Source organism: Prunus persica, chromosome G2, assembly GCF_000346465.2.
Source record: "Prunus persica cultivar Lovell chromosome G2, Prunus_persica_NCBIv2, whole genome shotgun sequence".
NCBI classification, from domain to species: Eukaryota; Viridiplantae; Streptophyta; class Magnoliopsida; order Rosales; family Rosaceae; genus Prunus; species Prunus persica.
The window spans coordinates 21,718,298-21,734,644 of record NC_034010.1 but is presented as its reverse complement, the minus strand read 5'-3'; the positions used below and the strand labels follow the sequence as shown (position 1 = coordinate 21,734,644).

General features: G+C 37.7%; 2 protein-coding genes across 2 annotated transcripts; both read left to right on the top strand.

The window, feature by feature from the left end:
* LOC18786771 (beta-amylase 2, chloroplastic) lies at positions 5,326–9,669 on the top strand. Its single transcript, XM_007217996.2, has 9 exons — positions 5,326–5,860; positions 5,946–6,023; positions 6,489–6,692; positions 7,536–7,730; positions 7,933–8,097; positions 8,301–8,561; positions 8,637–8,855; positions 9,023–9,242; positions 9,366–9,669. The coding sequence occupies exons 1-9, from the start codon at positions 5,591–5,593 to the stop codon at positions 9,386–9,388; spliced, it is 1,635 nt and encodes a 544-aa protein (XP_007218058.2). The 5' UTR covers positions 5,326–5,590; the 3' UTR covers positions 9,389–9,669.
* Positions 9,865–16,250, top strand: LOC18784624 (beta-amylase 7). Its single transcript, XM_007220161.2, has 11 exons — positions 9,865–10,463; positions 10,859–11,500; positions 11,837–12,112; positions 12,843–12,920; positions 13,127–13,330; positions 13,654–13,848; positions 14,077–14,241; positions 14,358–14,618; positions 14,927–15,145; positions 15,382–15,601; positions 15,883–16,250. The coding sequence occupies exons 2-11, from the start codon at positions 11,045–11,047 to the stop codon at positions 15,915–15,917; spliced, it is 2,109 nt and encodes a 702-aa protein (XP_007220223.1). The 5' UTR covers positions 9,865–10,463; positions 10,859–11,044; the 3' UTR covers positions 15,918–16,250.

The following is a 16,347-nucleotide window of genomic DNA, read 5'->3' as shown; positions in this document are numbered from 1 at the left end:
GAGTGTAGAGATTTTTATTATTAAAAAAAAGAAGAAAAAAAAAGAGATATATGTTGAAATTATGAAATCTGTCCATGCATGCAAAAAGTTTTTGTCTGAAATCATGCAAGGATGACATGGTAGCATCAGTGAAATTGTAAAATGATTAACAAATTTCATGCGTGTAAATTACTAATGAAACTACGTAGTAGTAGGTACATGAATTTGGATTTTGTTGACCATTGTTTTACCATATTCAGCAGACTAGCCAAATGTACTTTTGTACCATATTTGACTGAAAGTCCTTCAGAAAAATTACTCCAACAAACTAGCTATCTACAACTTTATTTTTAATTTTGTCAACAGTTGATAGCCAAATGTGGTTTGCTAGGAGTGAGAAAACAACCTTTTGAAAAATACTTGAATGCGAGAGCCACAACATCACATAGTGTTACTATTTATAAATGGGTCGGCTTTGGATTGAATGTGCCTCAATCTAACAAATTCATTTATAATCGGATTATTGAATTTGGATCGTATTCAGACTATTGAATTGCACCTAATTAATCCATATTCGTTAAGCATCGGACTTGGATCGGATTGGATTATTATCATATTTATTTTTTAATGTGAAACAAAAAATCAAAATTTCATTAGTAGCCTTGTCCTTTATTGTATTTTTCTACTTTTTGTTATTAATTTTTGATATTTTATCATAAAAATTAGTTTTTAAGTGTATTCTTAGTGCATATGGAACTAAAATTTACTCATTTACACATATAAAATATTAATATAAAACATAGAAAAACTAAATTATGCTTCATATTAAGTCGGATCGGATCAACTATAATTTATATCTAGATCCATTTATAATAGGATTATCGAATTCAGATTATCGGATTGAGAAGTCCAATCCATCTCCTATATTGTAGCGAATTCAAATCGAATTCGAATTAAAATCCGATCCATTAACAGGTGCATCCGTATCATTTTAGGTCAAATCTGACCAAAGTTAGCCAGCATTGATGCAAATGCTCTTATAGTTTCTATAAAATCACTTATTAAAAATATTCTAAAGATTCTTGTATATATTTAAAACCCAATACACATTATAACTCATAAAAAAAGCATTGCGTTTTTTTTACAACTCACATAGATTTGCACCAACCCACATATTCCCCTCCCTGTTATATTTACGATCTGCTATCTCCCACCAGTACCACACCCCACTAGCTTACCCCACATCTTTAAATATCCAATTAGCTCCCAACACTACATGTCCTCTCTCTCTCTCTCTCTCTCTCTCTCTCTCTCTCTCTCTCTCTCTCTCTCTTCATATAATCCACCACATCATGCTTTGCACCCACCTGTTTGGCTCTTCCTCACCTCGACCAGACGAACCCACCCACCAATCTCATTTCATCAAACCCTCCACAAACCCTAGAAAGCTAGACAAACCAATGGAACCAAAACGAGGTTTAGAAGTATATATTTGAACCCATTTAAAACCCACTTGAGGGGATGCTTGAGTTGATTGAGATTGCATATATTTGTCCACTGCAATATGATGTGATAAAATTAGGGCATCTTTCATTCATTTATTTGCCACTGTCCAGTGTCCACTAGTACATTATTGATATTCACGTTTAACGTTGTCCCTGGCCCTCCCCTTACGGCCTTCACGTTTTGTTTGGTGTCAATGACAATGCATGGTACGTAAATTCAACTATACATAGGGAAATCGGCAGATCGCTGAATTTAATGTTTTAATTGCTCTTCAATTTCCTATGGTCCCATACAGAAAACCATATCTCTGTATGAACACTTAATAAAAGGGCATTGAGTTGTCTTTCTCATCTGCACTTCTCTAAAAATAAAAAATAAGTATGACGTGGATTGATTCATTGAGTGGTCACTTCCTTGCTATTATAGAAGTTTGATATATATGGTCATATGTTCAAATTTATGCTTGTGGTAAAATCCTAAAACTTTCGATGCGGTTAAACTGCGAATTTTCTTGAGTACACCTATGTACTAGGTACATAGGCAGTATTCACCGTTGGATTAGTTTTAAAAGCAGTCAACAATCATTATCTAACAACTGTTCAATTGTGGATACTGTCTATGTACTTAGTAAAACCCGTTAAACTATAATAAATCTAAAAGCTCAGGCAAGTCCATACAAATGAAAACAAATATATATATGTCAAATACTTCCAACTGAGTTTGGTTAGAGATTTGGGGTACGTAGGGTAGGGGCCGGATACTTCACTTATATTTTTGTGTGTGTCTTTATAATATAACTCTAGCTAAAGCTTTACACTTTAGAAACAACACAATTTCGATTATAAGCACAATCTTTGTAAAGAAACTCGTCGTGGCACGTGTATATATATAAACTCGTCGGTTAGTAGATGAGTAGATTTAGCTTGAATTTATTCGGTTTAGATTTGAGTTTAGTAGGAATTTAAAACACAATTAGGCACATCCTTGCTTATTTTTGCTCCTCCTTTCTTTCTATGTCAAATTAATGTATGTTGAAATCAAGTTTTTTCGCTATGTTGAAAGCTGGCATCTGGAGAATCTCAAGGACAAGGGAAAATCTTACATGAGGGAAAATTTTCAGATACAATAGAAGAAATTGTCTCACCCCTACTATTGGCTACACATGACTTTTAGTACGTACCATGCAATATTGTTTAATTAGTGTTAATATAACAGTAATTAAAGATGATAATTAACTTGAATTTAATCGTTTTAGGTTTGATTTTAGTAGGAATTTAAAACACAATTAGGTTTGTGTGTCATCCTTGCTTCTTTTTCCCCTTCTTTCGTTTTATGTCAAATCAATGTAGGATAAAGGGGGAAATCTCAGTTATATTAGGGAAATTTTCGGATACGAGAGAAGAGAAGAAATCGCTTCACCCCTACTATCGACAAATATTCCATCGTTAGTACGTAAGGCATGACTTTTATTTCCAAACAATTTCTACAGTCCCCTTTTAATTATAATGTACTCTCTTACTGTTTTAAATCAAAGATCTATCCGTTGTTAAGGAGAATATTGTTTAATTAGCATTATTTTTCTAATATATCAGTAATTAAAGATGATTAGATAGCAGTAATCACATGCCAATAATTACATAAATCCAAATGAATAGTGTACTATACCATTTTTTCCCCCCTCCTTTTTCAAATCCTCCCCATGTGTACTTGTTTTGAGTTTTGACTTTTATGCCCAAATTATGGGAAGAGGGCAACAAAATATGCCCGAAATCAGTCAGGCTTTGAGGTGAAAAGTGTTTTTGGATTTTTGCCTTGGGGTAGCCATTAATTTAAAGAGCGGTACCGTTTCTTGGGGTGCTTCGGTCGTCTTCATCCTCTGGTTTTGCCTTTTGCTATGGTTTTGTTCTGTTTGTTTTCTAGTTTCGTTTTCAGAGAAAAAAAACCATAAAATCAGAAGCCTTCACGGGCTTGGAAAGAAGGGTTCTGTCGTACTATTGAGATGGTATTCCCTGCGTTTTGTATTGTTGTTTGAAGGCGCATGGTTTTTTGTGGTCCAATAATCCAACGTCAACGCAAAATTGTTTGTTAATTAATTACAGCATAGTAACTTTTGTAAAGATACCTTTGGGAACATGTTGGGATAAATCTAACCTTGAATTTTGCAGATATTTTGTTCTTCTGTGAGCAATTTGCTTCTGGACAAGGGAATAATGAAGTCTCCCTTTCAAATGTAGTTTAAACCCCACGAGGAAATTGTTTTTAGGGATTACGACGAGAAATTAAATTGATGTGTGAATTATGTATGTTGATTGATTTGAAAGTAAATTTTGTAAAGATACCTTTGGGAACATGTTGGAATAAATCTAACCTTGAATTTCGCAGATATTTTGTTCTTCTGCGAGCAATTTGCTTCCAAACAAGGGAATAAAGAATTCTCCCTTTCAAATTTTGTTTAAACTCCATGAGGGAATTTTTTTTCCGAATTACGACGAGAAATTAAAATTGATGTGCAAATTATGTATATTGATTGATTTGAAAGTTTAAGAACTAAAACGAGGACTTTAAAAAAGTTTAGGAACCACTTATTCATACATTTTCTTTCATTACTCTTCCTCTCTTCCTTATCCCTCCTTTTCTCCAGTAGATTTGAAAATTAAAATCAAAAACAAAATGATGAACCCTTGTTTACATGTTTTCATATTTGAATCTTATTTTAATGTAATCTCATAATGAAAAATTTATTTCTCTTCGCCCACATTACCTATTCCTCTACCCCATGGCTCATTTTCCCCCCTCCATGGCCCACCCTCTGCTACTCCTCATACCATGGTCCAATATTCATGACGGAAAAAAAATTGCACGTTACATGATCATATTTTTTTTATAAACAAAGTATCATAAATTTTAGATAAAATTCATTGAATTGAATCTGGCCTCGAATGACAACCAGCTCAGCCATATTAATGCATGCACCATACAACTTATAATAAAGATTATATTGAAGAAAATAGGACAAAATTATTAATGTGGGATGCGTTACAAACTTTAAAGGAAGCCATCGGCCCTGTAACCCTGTTTTTAATTTATTTATGTCTTCAATTCGATGATCACAACATTTCTTCTACTCGATAATCTCGTGACGTTGAATTCTGTGCCTCACGTGCTTTATCCAGAAATAAATATATGAAATTGGAAATTACATAATTATTTGCATCCATGCCACATGCCACACCACATGGAACTTAATCATTTGCCTTCTTTTTTAATTGGGCAGGTCCACACTTTTGAGCTACAGCCTGCATAGGGGTGGGCTACCTAAAGAAGATATTGGGGGAAGGGTCCATTTTCTTTTACCAAAAATAGAAGGGTCCCATTTTCATGATTTTACCAATTTGGTTTATATCATCAAATTCCAAACAACATCATTTGATTTGGGCCGTTGGAAATGGGCTGTTGTCAACTTGTATTGGGCTGACATTTGCAAATTGATAAAGACACTGCGGCCGAATTTTTAGGACGACTCTGTCTACTCATTTGGAAGGAAAATAAAAAGACAGGAAGAAAAGAAATGTATGAAGGATGCAATGAGACGGGAGGGGGTGTCGCCCAAATTGAGTTGGAAAGAGAAAAATAGAGATCCCAAGTTCAAATCTCCATATAACAAAAGAGAAAAATAAAATATGAGGAGTGTTATAAGTCATTGGGTGTCTACAATAAATAACATGGTGTGCATAGAATTACACAAATAACTATTTGAGCCCGCCCATGACGAGCTGGATCAATCGGGCCGAGCCCATATCTAATAACCATCTTTAACGATTTGTTTACGTGTACGATGGAAAATGGTCTGTCACACTCCTGCCGTCACCGGTGATTATTACCGTTAAAAAGGTGATCTCCGTATCTTAGAGCTGAAATAACTGTATCTTGGATCCATAAACCCCATCACAGGTTCTCTCCCCGCCACTCCACCTGTTTGGTTCCGGAGAAAACTGTGGAAAATGAAAAGGAAAATCCACTTTCCACACCGACTCCTCAGTCCCCTTAAAAAGTGTCCTACAGAGAAGTAGTGGTGTTGCAGGTACTGAGGTACGGAGAATAAAAAATGGCACAATTGTCAGCCCAAGTATTGAATAGCCTGAGGCCACGGACGCCCAGTGCTTGTAGCTCAACGACAATGGCTTCGTTGTGGTATGGAACACAGACCCCGATAGCTTCTGTGAAAGTCTCTCCCGGTTTTTGGTGCTCGGCGGAGTTCAATTCGTGCCGTTTGAGCGTTTTGGGGAGTGATCGGTCTCGGAATTTCTCCGTGGTGAGGGACAGTGCAGAGAGAAGTGAGGGGGGTGTTGCTATGGAGACTGTTGGTGACAATCAGGTGAGGAAAGTTAGAGGGATAGGGTTAAATGCAGTGATAAATATAAAGTTAGAAACTTTTTGAAGTTTTTCTGGTTTATTGATAGGTTGAAGATTCACCAGGAAAATTGGAGGAGCGTGATTTTACTGGCACACCTTATGTTCCTGTCTATGTGATGTTTCCAGTGAGTTTTTGATGCACTCTTTGTTGGCTTATTGTGGTTATCTTTTGCTTATGTGCATTTTCAAGTTTTTAACCGTCAATCAAGAACATTGATCAAGTGAAATAATATATGTATATGTGATCCTAATTAACAAGTTAAACCATATTTTTGTTGGGTTTCAGTCGTTCAAATATATTCTTATTGGGTTTCAATCGTTATCGAGATTATTGATTAAGTGAAATCATGTTTGAATGTGTAATCTTGATTAACAATCTTGCTATATAATATGAATATACAGAGTGTCTGTATAGCAACACAATGGTACTCATGTATGTACTTTTAATCCGGTTCCCGTTCAAAATCATACGGGCCTCATTCACAACCTCACTTTTAAATTTGTATTTATTTGTTTATAATCTTCTGCATGATACTATCTTATTACAAGTCATGACTAAATGCAGTTGTTCTTATGTTTCATGGTGGCAGTTGGGTGTCATCAATATGAACTGTGAGCTGGTTGAGCCAGAAGTTCTGTTAAATCAACTAAAAGTACTGAAGTCAGTTGGTGTTGATGGTGTTATGGTTGATTGCTGGTGGGGAATAGTAGAGGCACACAATCCGCAGGGATACAATTGGAGTGGTTATAAGAGACTTTTCCAGATTGTGCGTGATCTTAACCTCAAGTTACAGGTGAGTGGTATAGAATTGTACCAGCATTTTTTTTTTTGACTTTGGGTGTGCATTTCAATATGCCTTTGCTTCTTATGTTTCTTGTTTCCTTTTGGAAGTCATTACAGTGCACTAAAGGATGAAAACAGTACTTCTTAAATCTTGAATGGGTCTTTAAATAAAATTCCGGTAAAGATTCCAAATTTCCAGTTTACACAAATGTTAACCTGAAATAATCTCACAATTTTGGTTTGTTTTATAGAACTGATACTGTTTAGCATCGTAGCAGAGGAAATGGTTCTGGAAGTGTCACATATGTTTCTGACTTGGTGTGCTTTTAGTTGCTTCAGGATATCCATTTGTTACTAAATAGGTTAAGTCCTATGATTTTTTGAAATTAAATTAAGCGAATTAAACTTCATCATACTGCTTATCCTGAAGGTTATAAACATACATTCATTAGAATGGTCCAGAAACATAAAATTATTTCCTTTAGATCGTGTTGGAAACATTCTTAGAGCCAACATTTGTCAGTCTCTCAGTCAAGATACTTATTCTGAAACAGTTGAAAAAGCTTTGATTTATACAGATAATTCATCATTTTGGTGATTTGTACTAAAACTAGCCTTTTGATTAGTTTTCATTAGAAAATGGTTGGTTACTGTCCTTGGTAGGTAGCATTATAGTCTTGAGTGGATTGATGAAAAGCAAATATATCAGTAGTTCTCTTTTTGTATAAAAGTTTGTGAGACTGCTTATCTGTTAAATCTCATTTTATATAGGGTATAGCTTTTCTGCTCTATAGTTTTCCTCTGAAGATGAATGTCAGATACGGTTCCATTGTCTAACTCTATATTGCTATAGGTTGTGATGTCATTCCATGAATGTGGAGGCAATGTTGGGGATGATGTACATATCCCACTTCCTCACTGGGTGACAGAAATTGGTCAAAAAAATCCTGATATATATTTTACTGATAAAGAAGGGAAACGCAACAATGAATGTCTCACATGGGGAATTGATAAGGTGCGGGTTTTAAGAGGCCGGACTGCTGTTGAGGTATAGCATTCTAGAACTACTAAATTATGCATTTTTTCTTCTTCTGTTTTTATGGAATGTCATTGCTCTATCTATATATGTCTTGTATGCTATGGGAATTATAACTTATCTTTTCCCACATTCTTTTTAAGACATTTTCGGCTTGATGCAGAACTCAAAATCTGAGCTTCTATTTTGTTATTTAATAATGAAACTGATGCAGGTTTACTTCGACTACATGAGGAGCTTCAGAGTCGAATTTGATGAATTTTTTGAGGGAGGAATAATCTCGGAGATTGAAGTTGGACTAGGTCCATGTGGGGAGCTACGCTATCCTTCTTATCCTGAAAATCATGGATGGAAATATCCTGGTATTGGTGAATTCCAGGTAAATTAAAATGGTGACCATTCTACTTTTCACTTTCCATTACTGGGAGACTGATAAGGTATTGGCATGCATGATAATTAGTCAAAGATTATGTTAATAGCCCTTCGTTCATCTTGGTTATGACCTTTAAGCCTAGCACGTTTAATTTATCATTTCTATCTAAACTGTGCAACAGTTCTCTGATTCGACCTTGTTCAGTGCAGTGTTATGATCGATACTTGATGAAGAATCTGAAGGAGGCTGCAGAAGCAAGGGGCCACTCCTTCTGGGCCAGGGCACCGGATAATACAGGTTCTTATAATTCCCAACCACATGAAACAGGGTTTTTCCGTGACGGAGGTGATTATGATAGCTACTATGGCAGATTCTTCCTCAACTGGTACTCCCGTTTTTTGGTTGATCATGGTGATCGTGTACTTGCTCTGGCCAATTTAGCTTTCGAAGGCACTTGCATTGCTGCAAAGGTGAGTCACTTTCTTGGAGATTAGTTCTTCACATGTTTTCTTTTCGTGGAGTTGCTTTATTTGATATATGAGCAGGTATCAGGTATTCACTGGTGGTACAAGACTGCCAGCCATCCTGCTGAGTTAACCGCTGGATTTTACAATCCCTGCAACCGTGATGGGTATGCTCCAATTGCAGCAATGTTGAAAAAGCATGAGGCTGCCCTGAATTTCACGTGTGTTGAAATGCGTACATTAGACCAGCACGAGGGCTTTCCAGAAGCACTGGCAGACCCTGAGGGATTAGTTTGGCAGGTAGCTAGCACAGATTTAATTTCTTTCTTGCTTGGGTCTGGTTTTTATATTTGAAATTTAACCAAGTTTCTGTGTCAGTTTGTGTATACTTCTGTACAGAAATGTTGTTTGTAAAGCATTTTTGTTTATTTGATGTTTTTTTTTACGGAATTCCTTTCTGTGGTCAGGTGCTGAATGCTGCATGGGATGCTAACATTCCAGTTGCCAGTGAGAATGCTCTTACATGCCATGACAGAGAAGGCTACAACAAGATATTGGCAAATGCTAAGCCCCAAAATGATCCAGATGGCAGGCATTTATCAGCGTTTACCTACCTCAGATTAAGCCCTGTTCTCTTGGAGGGGCATAACTTCTTGGAATTCGAACGATTTGTCAAGAAAATGCATGGTACACACATGGTCTAGTGTTTTCTTTCTTTCTTTATTTTTTGCTTTTGGCCTGATCTCATTCTGTAGGGTTTTGAAATCATGATTTATCCATGCCTCGCTTCTAAAATAATTGCAAATGCAGGAGAGGCCGCACAGGAATCCTGATCCTTAGATGAACTCAAATGAATGAAAGGGATTTGGACACACTGACCTCGAGTGTATGGATGTTACTCTTAACTACTTGTGCTAAAGCCCCTTGCTAAGTCCAGAGCAGTTTAATACTGTATAATAAGGAATAAAATGAATGTATAGCATTCTACAAGTTTGTGTTGGTCACAAACTGATCAAACTGTGGTTACAAACTTGTTCCTTTCCTTATCCTAAATTATCATTATTTTAGAACGTCATTATCTACAGTTGATAATCGTCCATTCTAAATTGATATATTTAACGTTGCATAATGCACAACAATACCCGTCAATGTTACAGTTAACGTTGTGGAATGCATGCTCAACATGTCGCCGATAACAACGGTCCATCTAAAACGTTATAATTAATAACTAATAATTATAATTATTTGAATTCCTAATCAATGGAAAAAAAAAACGACTCATAATTGTTCATCCACGTGGTGACATTACCGTTCACCTTCACACAACATTTGACTTTCACAACAGTTTTACAACTACCTGGCGCCCAAAAAACACAGTTCACGTGATTGCACCATCAGGATACACCCAAATCTCGTGTTCCGGATCTCTCAAGCCCACGCTCTGGGCACGTGCGACACGTGTCACTCCACACGCTCAACCCGTGAAACGCATGCCCTTCACATCACTCGCTCATACACACACGCCTCGTTCGTGCCAAACAAAACCCCCAACACACGCTCACACGCGTGACAACCCCTAAGCCCCCTTCCTCGCATGCTCGCACGCTTCTCCTTCTCCAATCCCTCTCCCGCCCGACCCGACCCGCCGACTCCCTCAGTCTTCCTCGTCGGAGCCCCGCCTTCTCCCCCTAAACGACGCCGTACTCCAGTTCCGGTCGCCGGAAAACTCGGGCACGATTTCCCGGTGAATCAGTTCTGGAAATGGAAGAGAAGATGGATCGGTGAAATGAATGGTGGCGTGAGCTTTGACTGAGGACGAGAAGGTGGAATTCGAGGGAAAAATGGAGCCTTTCGGCCAATGTGGAGTCGATTTTGCGAAACTTCGGTGTTCCGAGCTGGTTTGAGAAGGTAATTTAGCTCAGGACTTGGAAATTTTTTTGCTTTTTGGCTACCTTTGGCTACTGAGAAAGTTGTTTCCGAGAAAATTTCAGAGCTTTCTCTTTTGTGAGCATATGTGCGTGGAAAGTAATACCAATGAGGAATGAAGTCTTATAATTTCTGTCTGTTATTTTGCTTTGGTTTTTCATGGAAGTCAACTCATGTAAGCCAGATAGGTGTAACCAATTTACTTTAGTATGTTCTGTCTCTGTAATTTTAACTAAAGTAGAATTATTCTTGTTCATTTGAACCTCCAACTGTTCTGTCTCTGTCTCTGTTCCCCTCCCCCACTCCCTCCTTTGGGCGGTATGTTGGTTTTAATTAATATGAGATATGGCTAATTTTGAAGTTCCAATTTTTGACAGAAAATTCTAAATTAGCGTGGAACTCAGAATCAGTAGGATGATTTCTGCATTGTTTGGAACAATTTAATCCTTCCAGTGGTTGTGTGGGAAATTAAGCAGTTATGGTTTCTACATTCATGATAGAAGGATCAAGAAACTAGGATAATCAGGGGGTCAAAAGTGTAGGATTAAGGGAATAAGGAGAATATGGCTACGGATATCCAGAAGTTAATTGGAACAAGTGAAGAAGATGAGGACGAAGAAATGGAGATGGACGTGAAAGAAGAGGGCGATGACGATGATGAAGAAGATGGTGAGAAGAATGTTGATGCCACCTCTATGATTGCGGGGGTTGATGGAGGAATGCCAACAAGAAGTAGTAATAATAACCGGTTTCAGCAGCACCATCAAATTCAAGAACAAGTGGGGACCCCAGGAGGGGGAGGAGTCAGGAGGTGTAGACCGATAGAGGAGAAGGAGAGAACCAAGTTAAGAGAGCGGCAGCGCAGGGCAATCACTGCAAGGATCTTAGCAGGGCTACGGAGGCATGGAAATTATAATCTTAGAGTTAGGGCTGATATCAATGATGTAATTGCGGCTTTGGCTAGGGAAGCTGGCTGGGTTGTTCTTCCAGATGGAACAACGTTTCCTGCAAAATCTCAGGTACTTGTCTCTCAGGGAAGAAGCTTGTTTATGCTGTTTTGAAAGTTTTTGCTTTGTTTATGAGAGAGAGAGAGAGAGAGAGAGAGAGAGAGAGAGAGAGAGAACCACTGCATCAACGAATTCAGAACTATTAGGTGATTTAGGTGATTTTTATTGTCATACTTGATGGTTGAAATGTTCCTTATGTGGTTCATGTATTGGCTCATCTTAGATCATGAATGCATGTTAGGTTTTGACCTCCTTAATATAGCCGTGGAGGACATTTGGTGCATCCTATTGTGATTCTCATTTCTAACAAATTTCAGAATGGGAATGCTTTCTATTCCACTTTTACAGGGCCCAAGGCCTGCTGGTGTCAATTCTGCGGCAGTATCTTCCCAAATGGTGTCTCCACAAACTCCTGCTTCCCTTAAAGGAGTTACTTCTGGCTATCGGAGCTCTGGGGAGCTTAATGCTTGTAACATGAAAGGTGTTTTTATTCCTAGTTCATCACCTTATGATCTCCCCTCAAGTGCTCGGTCTCAAAATTCATCCATTGTGGGAGATGGAGGAGGTCAAACAGATAGTCATCCTCTTATTGGTGGTTCCATGGATAATGTTGGTGACAAACAGGTACTATGACTAGAGCTATGCTACAACCCAGACCTACAAAAGAAAACGATATCATAAAAATCTTTTACTTCATAATGTGACACATTATGTGTCTTGCCATCAAGCGTGGTGATATGTGTGTGACACATTCAGGGGACAAGTGTGAGTGAATTGTGTGCACTCTATATGAGTAGCCACGTTACAAAGTAAAAGAATTATGTAAAGTTCTGTACACATAGCATTTTCCTTATGACTAAGTTGTTCAAAATTCAATCTCCTAAAACGAAGTTGTTTAGACTTTAATGGTTATATCTCTTGGTAAGCTGTTGTCAAATTCTAGTATATGGTCATTCTTTGTATCATCTTGGTTGATTTTGCTATCACATATAAGGCGATAAATAGCCTATTTAACACTAGCCTTTATTAGAAGATGCATGGAGGCATGGCTAGTCTCTGGTAGCCTGTTGGAGTTGTGCTACATACACAACCCAGCAGGTCCTGGGTTCGAGACTGACAGGTGTTTCTCTAAACCAATGTATGGAGACATGACTCTGCAGCAAATAATGGATGTATACCTTCTTCATTAATGATTATAACTGCATTGAATTTACTAATACCCCATAAATAGTGAAATTCTGTCTCATATAGCTCATTTAAATTTCTAGTAATAATCATTATTTGAATGTTAAGTTGTTGCTTCCTTGTTGGGCAGTGTCACATCCTTAAACGCACTTCGAATTCTTTCTTGTAGATTGTTGACATACCCCTGAAGTTACCAGAACGTGATTACTCCAACACCTCATGCATTCCTGTTTATGTGATGCTACCTGTGAGTTGTGCAATTTTACTTTATTATTTTGCTATCTAAGTTATAATTTTTCTTTTCTAGTTTTTCATTACCATGCTTTTCTACTCAATATCCTGCATTAGAGGTTGCCATGTCAAGGAGTGCAAGACTTATTTGATAGATATGGTTGTTTTTAATTTTAGTCTCTGATATTTATGGTTATATCGTGTCATATCTTTTGGTGGCAGCTAGGTGTCATTAATATGAAGTGTGAGATGGTTGATCCAGATGGTCTACTAAAGCAGCTAAGGATATTGAAATCAGTTAACGTTGATGGTGTTATGGTTGATTGCTGGTGGGGAATAGTAGAAGGACATGCTCCAGGGGAGTATAACTGGAATGGATACAAGAGGCTCTTTCAGATGGTGTGCGAGCTTAAGCTGAAGCTGCAGGTCAGTTTTATATGGACATGTTTTTTCACTTGCAGAATCTTTTCGCTCGTAATGGTCATGTAAACATGTGCGGTTAATAGTTGCTATCTTCGTGGTCATCTGTATCTTTTCCATAGTTTTCCTATAATTATTGGCAAACGTCTGAGACTTTGTCTGTACAATGTGGGAATCAAGGAACTTACTCCCCTTTATCGTACTGTGGATTCGCTCACTATTAACCATTACTGTAAAGTGTGGAGATAGTTTATTCATTTAGACATGGTTCTTTGGTTAGTTCTTCTGAAAATTTATTCCGGGTCTGATGGGCAACTTCCCTGTTTCAGGTTGTGATGTCATTTCATGAATGTGGAGGCAATGTTGGTGACGATGTATGTATTCCACTGCCCCATTGGGTGGCTGAAATTGGTAGAAGCAACCCTGACATATTTTTCACTGATAGAGAGGGAAGACGTAATCCTGAATGCCTTTCATGGGGAATTGACAAGGAGCGAGTTTTAAGAGGCCGGACAGCTGTCGAGGTATTACATTCAGATATGATAAGTCAGTCATTAATCTTTCTGTTTGTATTTGGTGTTGAACCAGGTAGTGATCAACTGTGTACATCTATTGATCTATAGACTTGGTTGTGTGCGGAAAATTTCATTACTGCCATATACAGATGGCAGTAATTCTATATTAGTGAACCATGTTTTGAAGGGTAGTCCTATGTAGGCAGCGCCATAATGCTAATGTTTTAACTAATATAGGTGTACTTTGACTGCATGAGAAGCTTCCGTGTAGAGTTTGACGAGTACTTTAAAAATGGTAATATCTCCATGATTCAAGTTGGACTAGGTCCGTGTGGGGAATTACGATTCCCATCTTGTCCTGTAAAGCATGGTTGGAGATATCCCGGCATTGGTGAATTTCAGGTAACTATATGAAATATTATCTGTTTATCAAGTGAATGAGTCTGTCGATTGCTGCAGAATTGGAGCACTGCATTTGCAAGTTGCGTTCTTCACTCTGAACATTTAAAAACGTGCAGTGTTATGACCTGTATTTGCTGAAAAGTCTGAGGAAGGCGGCAGAAGCAAGGGGACACTCCTTCTGGGGTAGAGGTCCAGATAATGCAGGTTCTTATAATTCCCGGCCACATGAAACCGGTTTCTTTTGCGATGGGGGTGATTATGATAGCTACTATGGCAGGTTCTTCCTTAATTGGTACTCTCGAGTTTTAGTTGATCATGGTGATCGTGTGCTTTCTCTAGCAAAGTTAGCTTTCGATGGCACCTGCATTGCTGCAAAGGTGAGTTAGCTTCCATGATTTTGAACATAAATGAAAGATGAATTTTTTATATCTGATATTTTAAAGTTAAAAAATGACAATTATGCTCTTTTCCTTGAAAATGCGGACAAAGCATTCAACGCATTCGAAGAATACCTTTAATTTCAAGTTCTTATCAACATATGAAGAATGTTATGCATGTTCTTCATGCCTAATGTCGTTAAGTTTTGAAAGTGTTTTTTCTCCTCTTGGGAGTTGGGGTGGAAATGAGAAGTTATTTGGTTAGTTATGAATTGATCAGCCAGTTTGCTATTTTAATTGTTAAGCAGCTATCAGGTCTTCACTGGTGGTACAAGACAGCCAGTCATGCAGCTGAATTGGCTGCAGGCTTCTATAATCCATGCAATCGAGATGGTTATGCTGCAATTGTGACAATGCTAAAGAAGCATGAAGCTACTTTAAACTTAGCGTGCACTGAATTGCACATGTTAGACCAGCATGAAGACTTCCAAGAGGCACTGGGAGATTCTGAGGGTTTATTCTGGCAAGTAAGCATCAAATTTATCTGCAACCTTGCGGTTAACTCTAAATATCACGATTCCAATCCGAGACGCAACAATTGTCTTAGTTATCATTTCATCGGCAGACAGGGACTCTTTGAATATAAGAAGTCTCTGTTTTGTAAATTACCCGGACTCATTGTGAAAGAAATACCCTCGATTGAACAATATGCATGTTCGTGGTGGTAATCTTTGGCACTTAAAATTATAATATACTGTTTCAGGTGCTGAATGGTGCATGGGATGTTTGCGTACCAGTTTCTAGTGAGAATGCTCTTCCTTGTCATGATCATGTCAGCTACAAGAAGATATTGGATAGTGCCAAACCCTTGACTGATCCGGATGGAAGGCATTTGTCATCTTTTACCTACCTTAGGCTCAGTCCACTTCTCATGGAAAGACACAACTTCATGGAATTTGAACAATTTATTAAGAGAATGCATGGTAAGGAACTTTTTTTGGGTCAAATCATAGCAATGCATTATTCTATGATTTAGCTTGATGCATTCATGATCTAGTAATGGCAAATAACAATATCCCTGTTCCACATTGGAGAACAAAAATAAATCAGAATCAAAACAGTTCACATAATTGTAAAAACTTTTAATGTTGGGAGAACATAAAAAAAAAAATTAATAAACAAAAGGAATCAGAATTAGTTTACATATTGTTCCTGTCCTTTTGATGAATGCGGTTATGAGTTGTAGCTTTGAATTTCACTGCAGGGGAAGCTGCTGGCCTCCAAGTATATAGCAACTAGAATGAGGTCTCTCCGGATAGTGTTTTATTAATTGCTGTTGAAGGAAGAGGTTTGTCCAGATAGCGTATTATCTTCTTCTTTCTCAGAAAAAAAGGAAACATTTTATCCCCAAAAAATGTTGTGCCCATTATTCTAGATGAGGTATTAGTATTAGTCAGTTACCTATACTAGTTGATAGGACAGTGGCTAACAACGAGATTGAACTTTTTTGTAGTCGAACACCGACCATGATTCATATGTAAAAGTGATTTAAATGTAAAATCCCTCGTAGTCTTTTAGAAAGCATTGCTAGCAGAACTTGCATTTTTCTACCAAATTACAGTTTTCAATGTGTTCTCTTGAGTATATAAGCGTACACTGATTTACTCAAAGATTATTGTGGTCACGGACTCACGGCTGTGGCATGGGCGCTGCCTCCCCCATAGGCAGT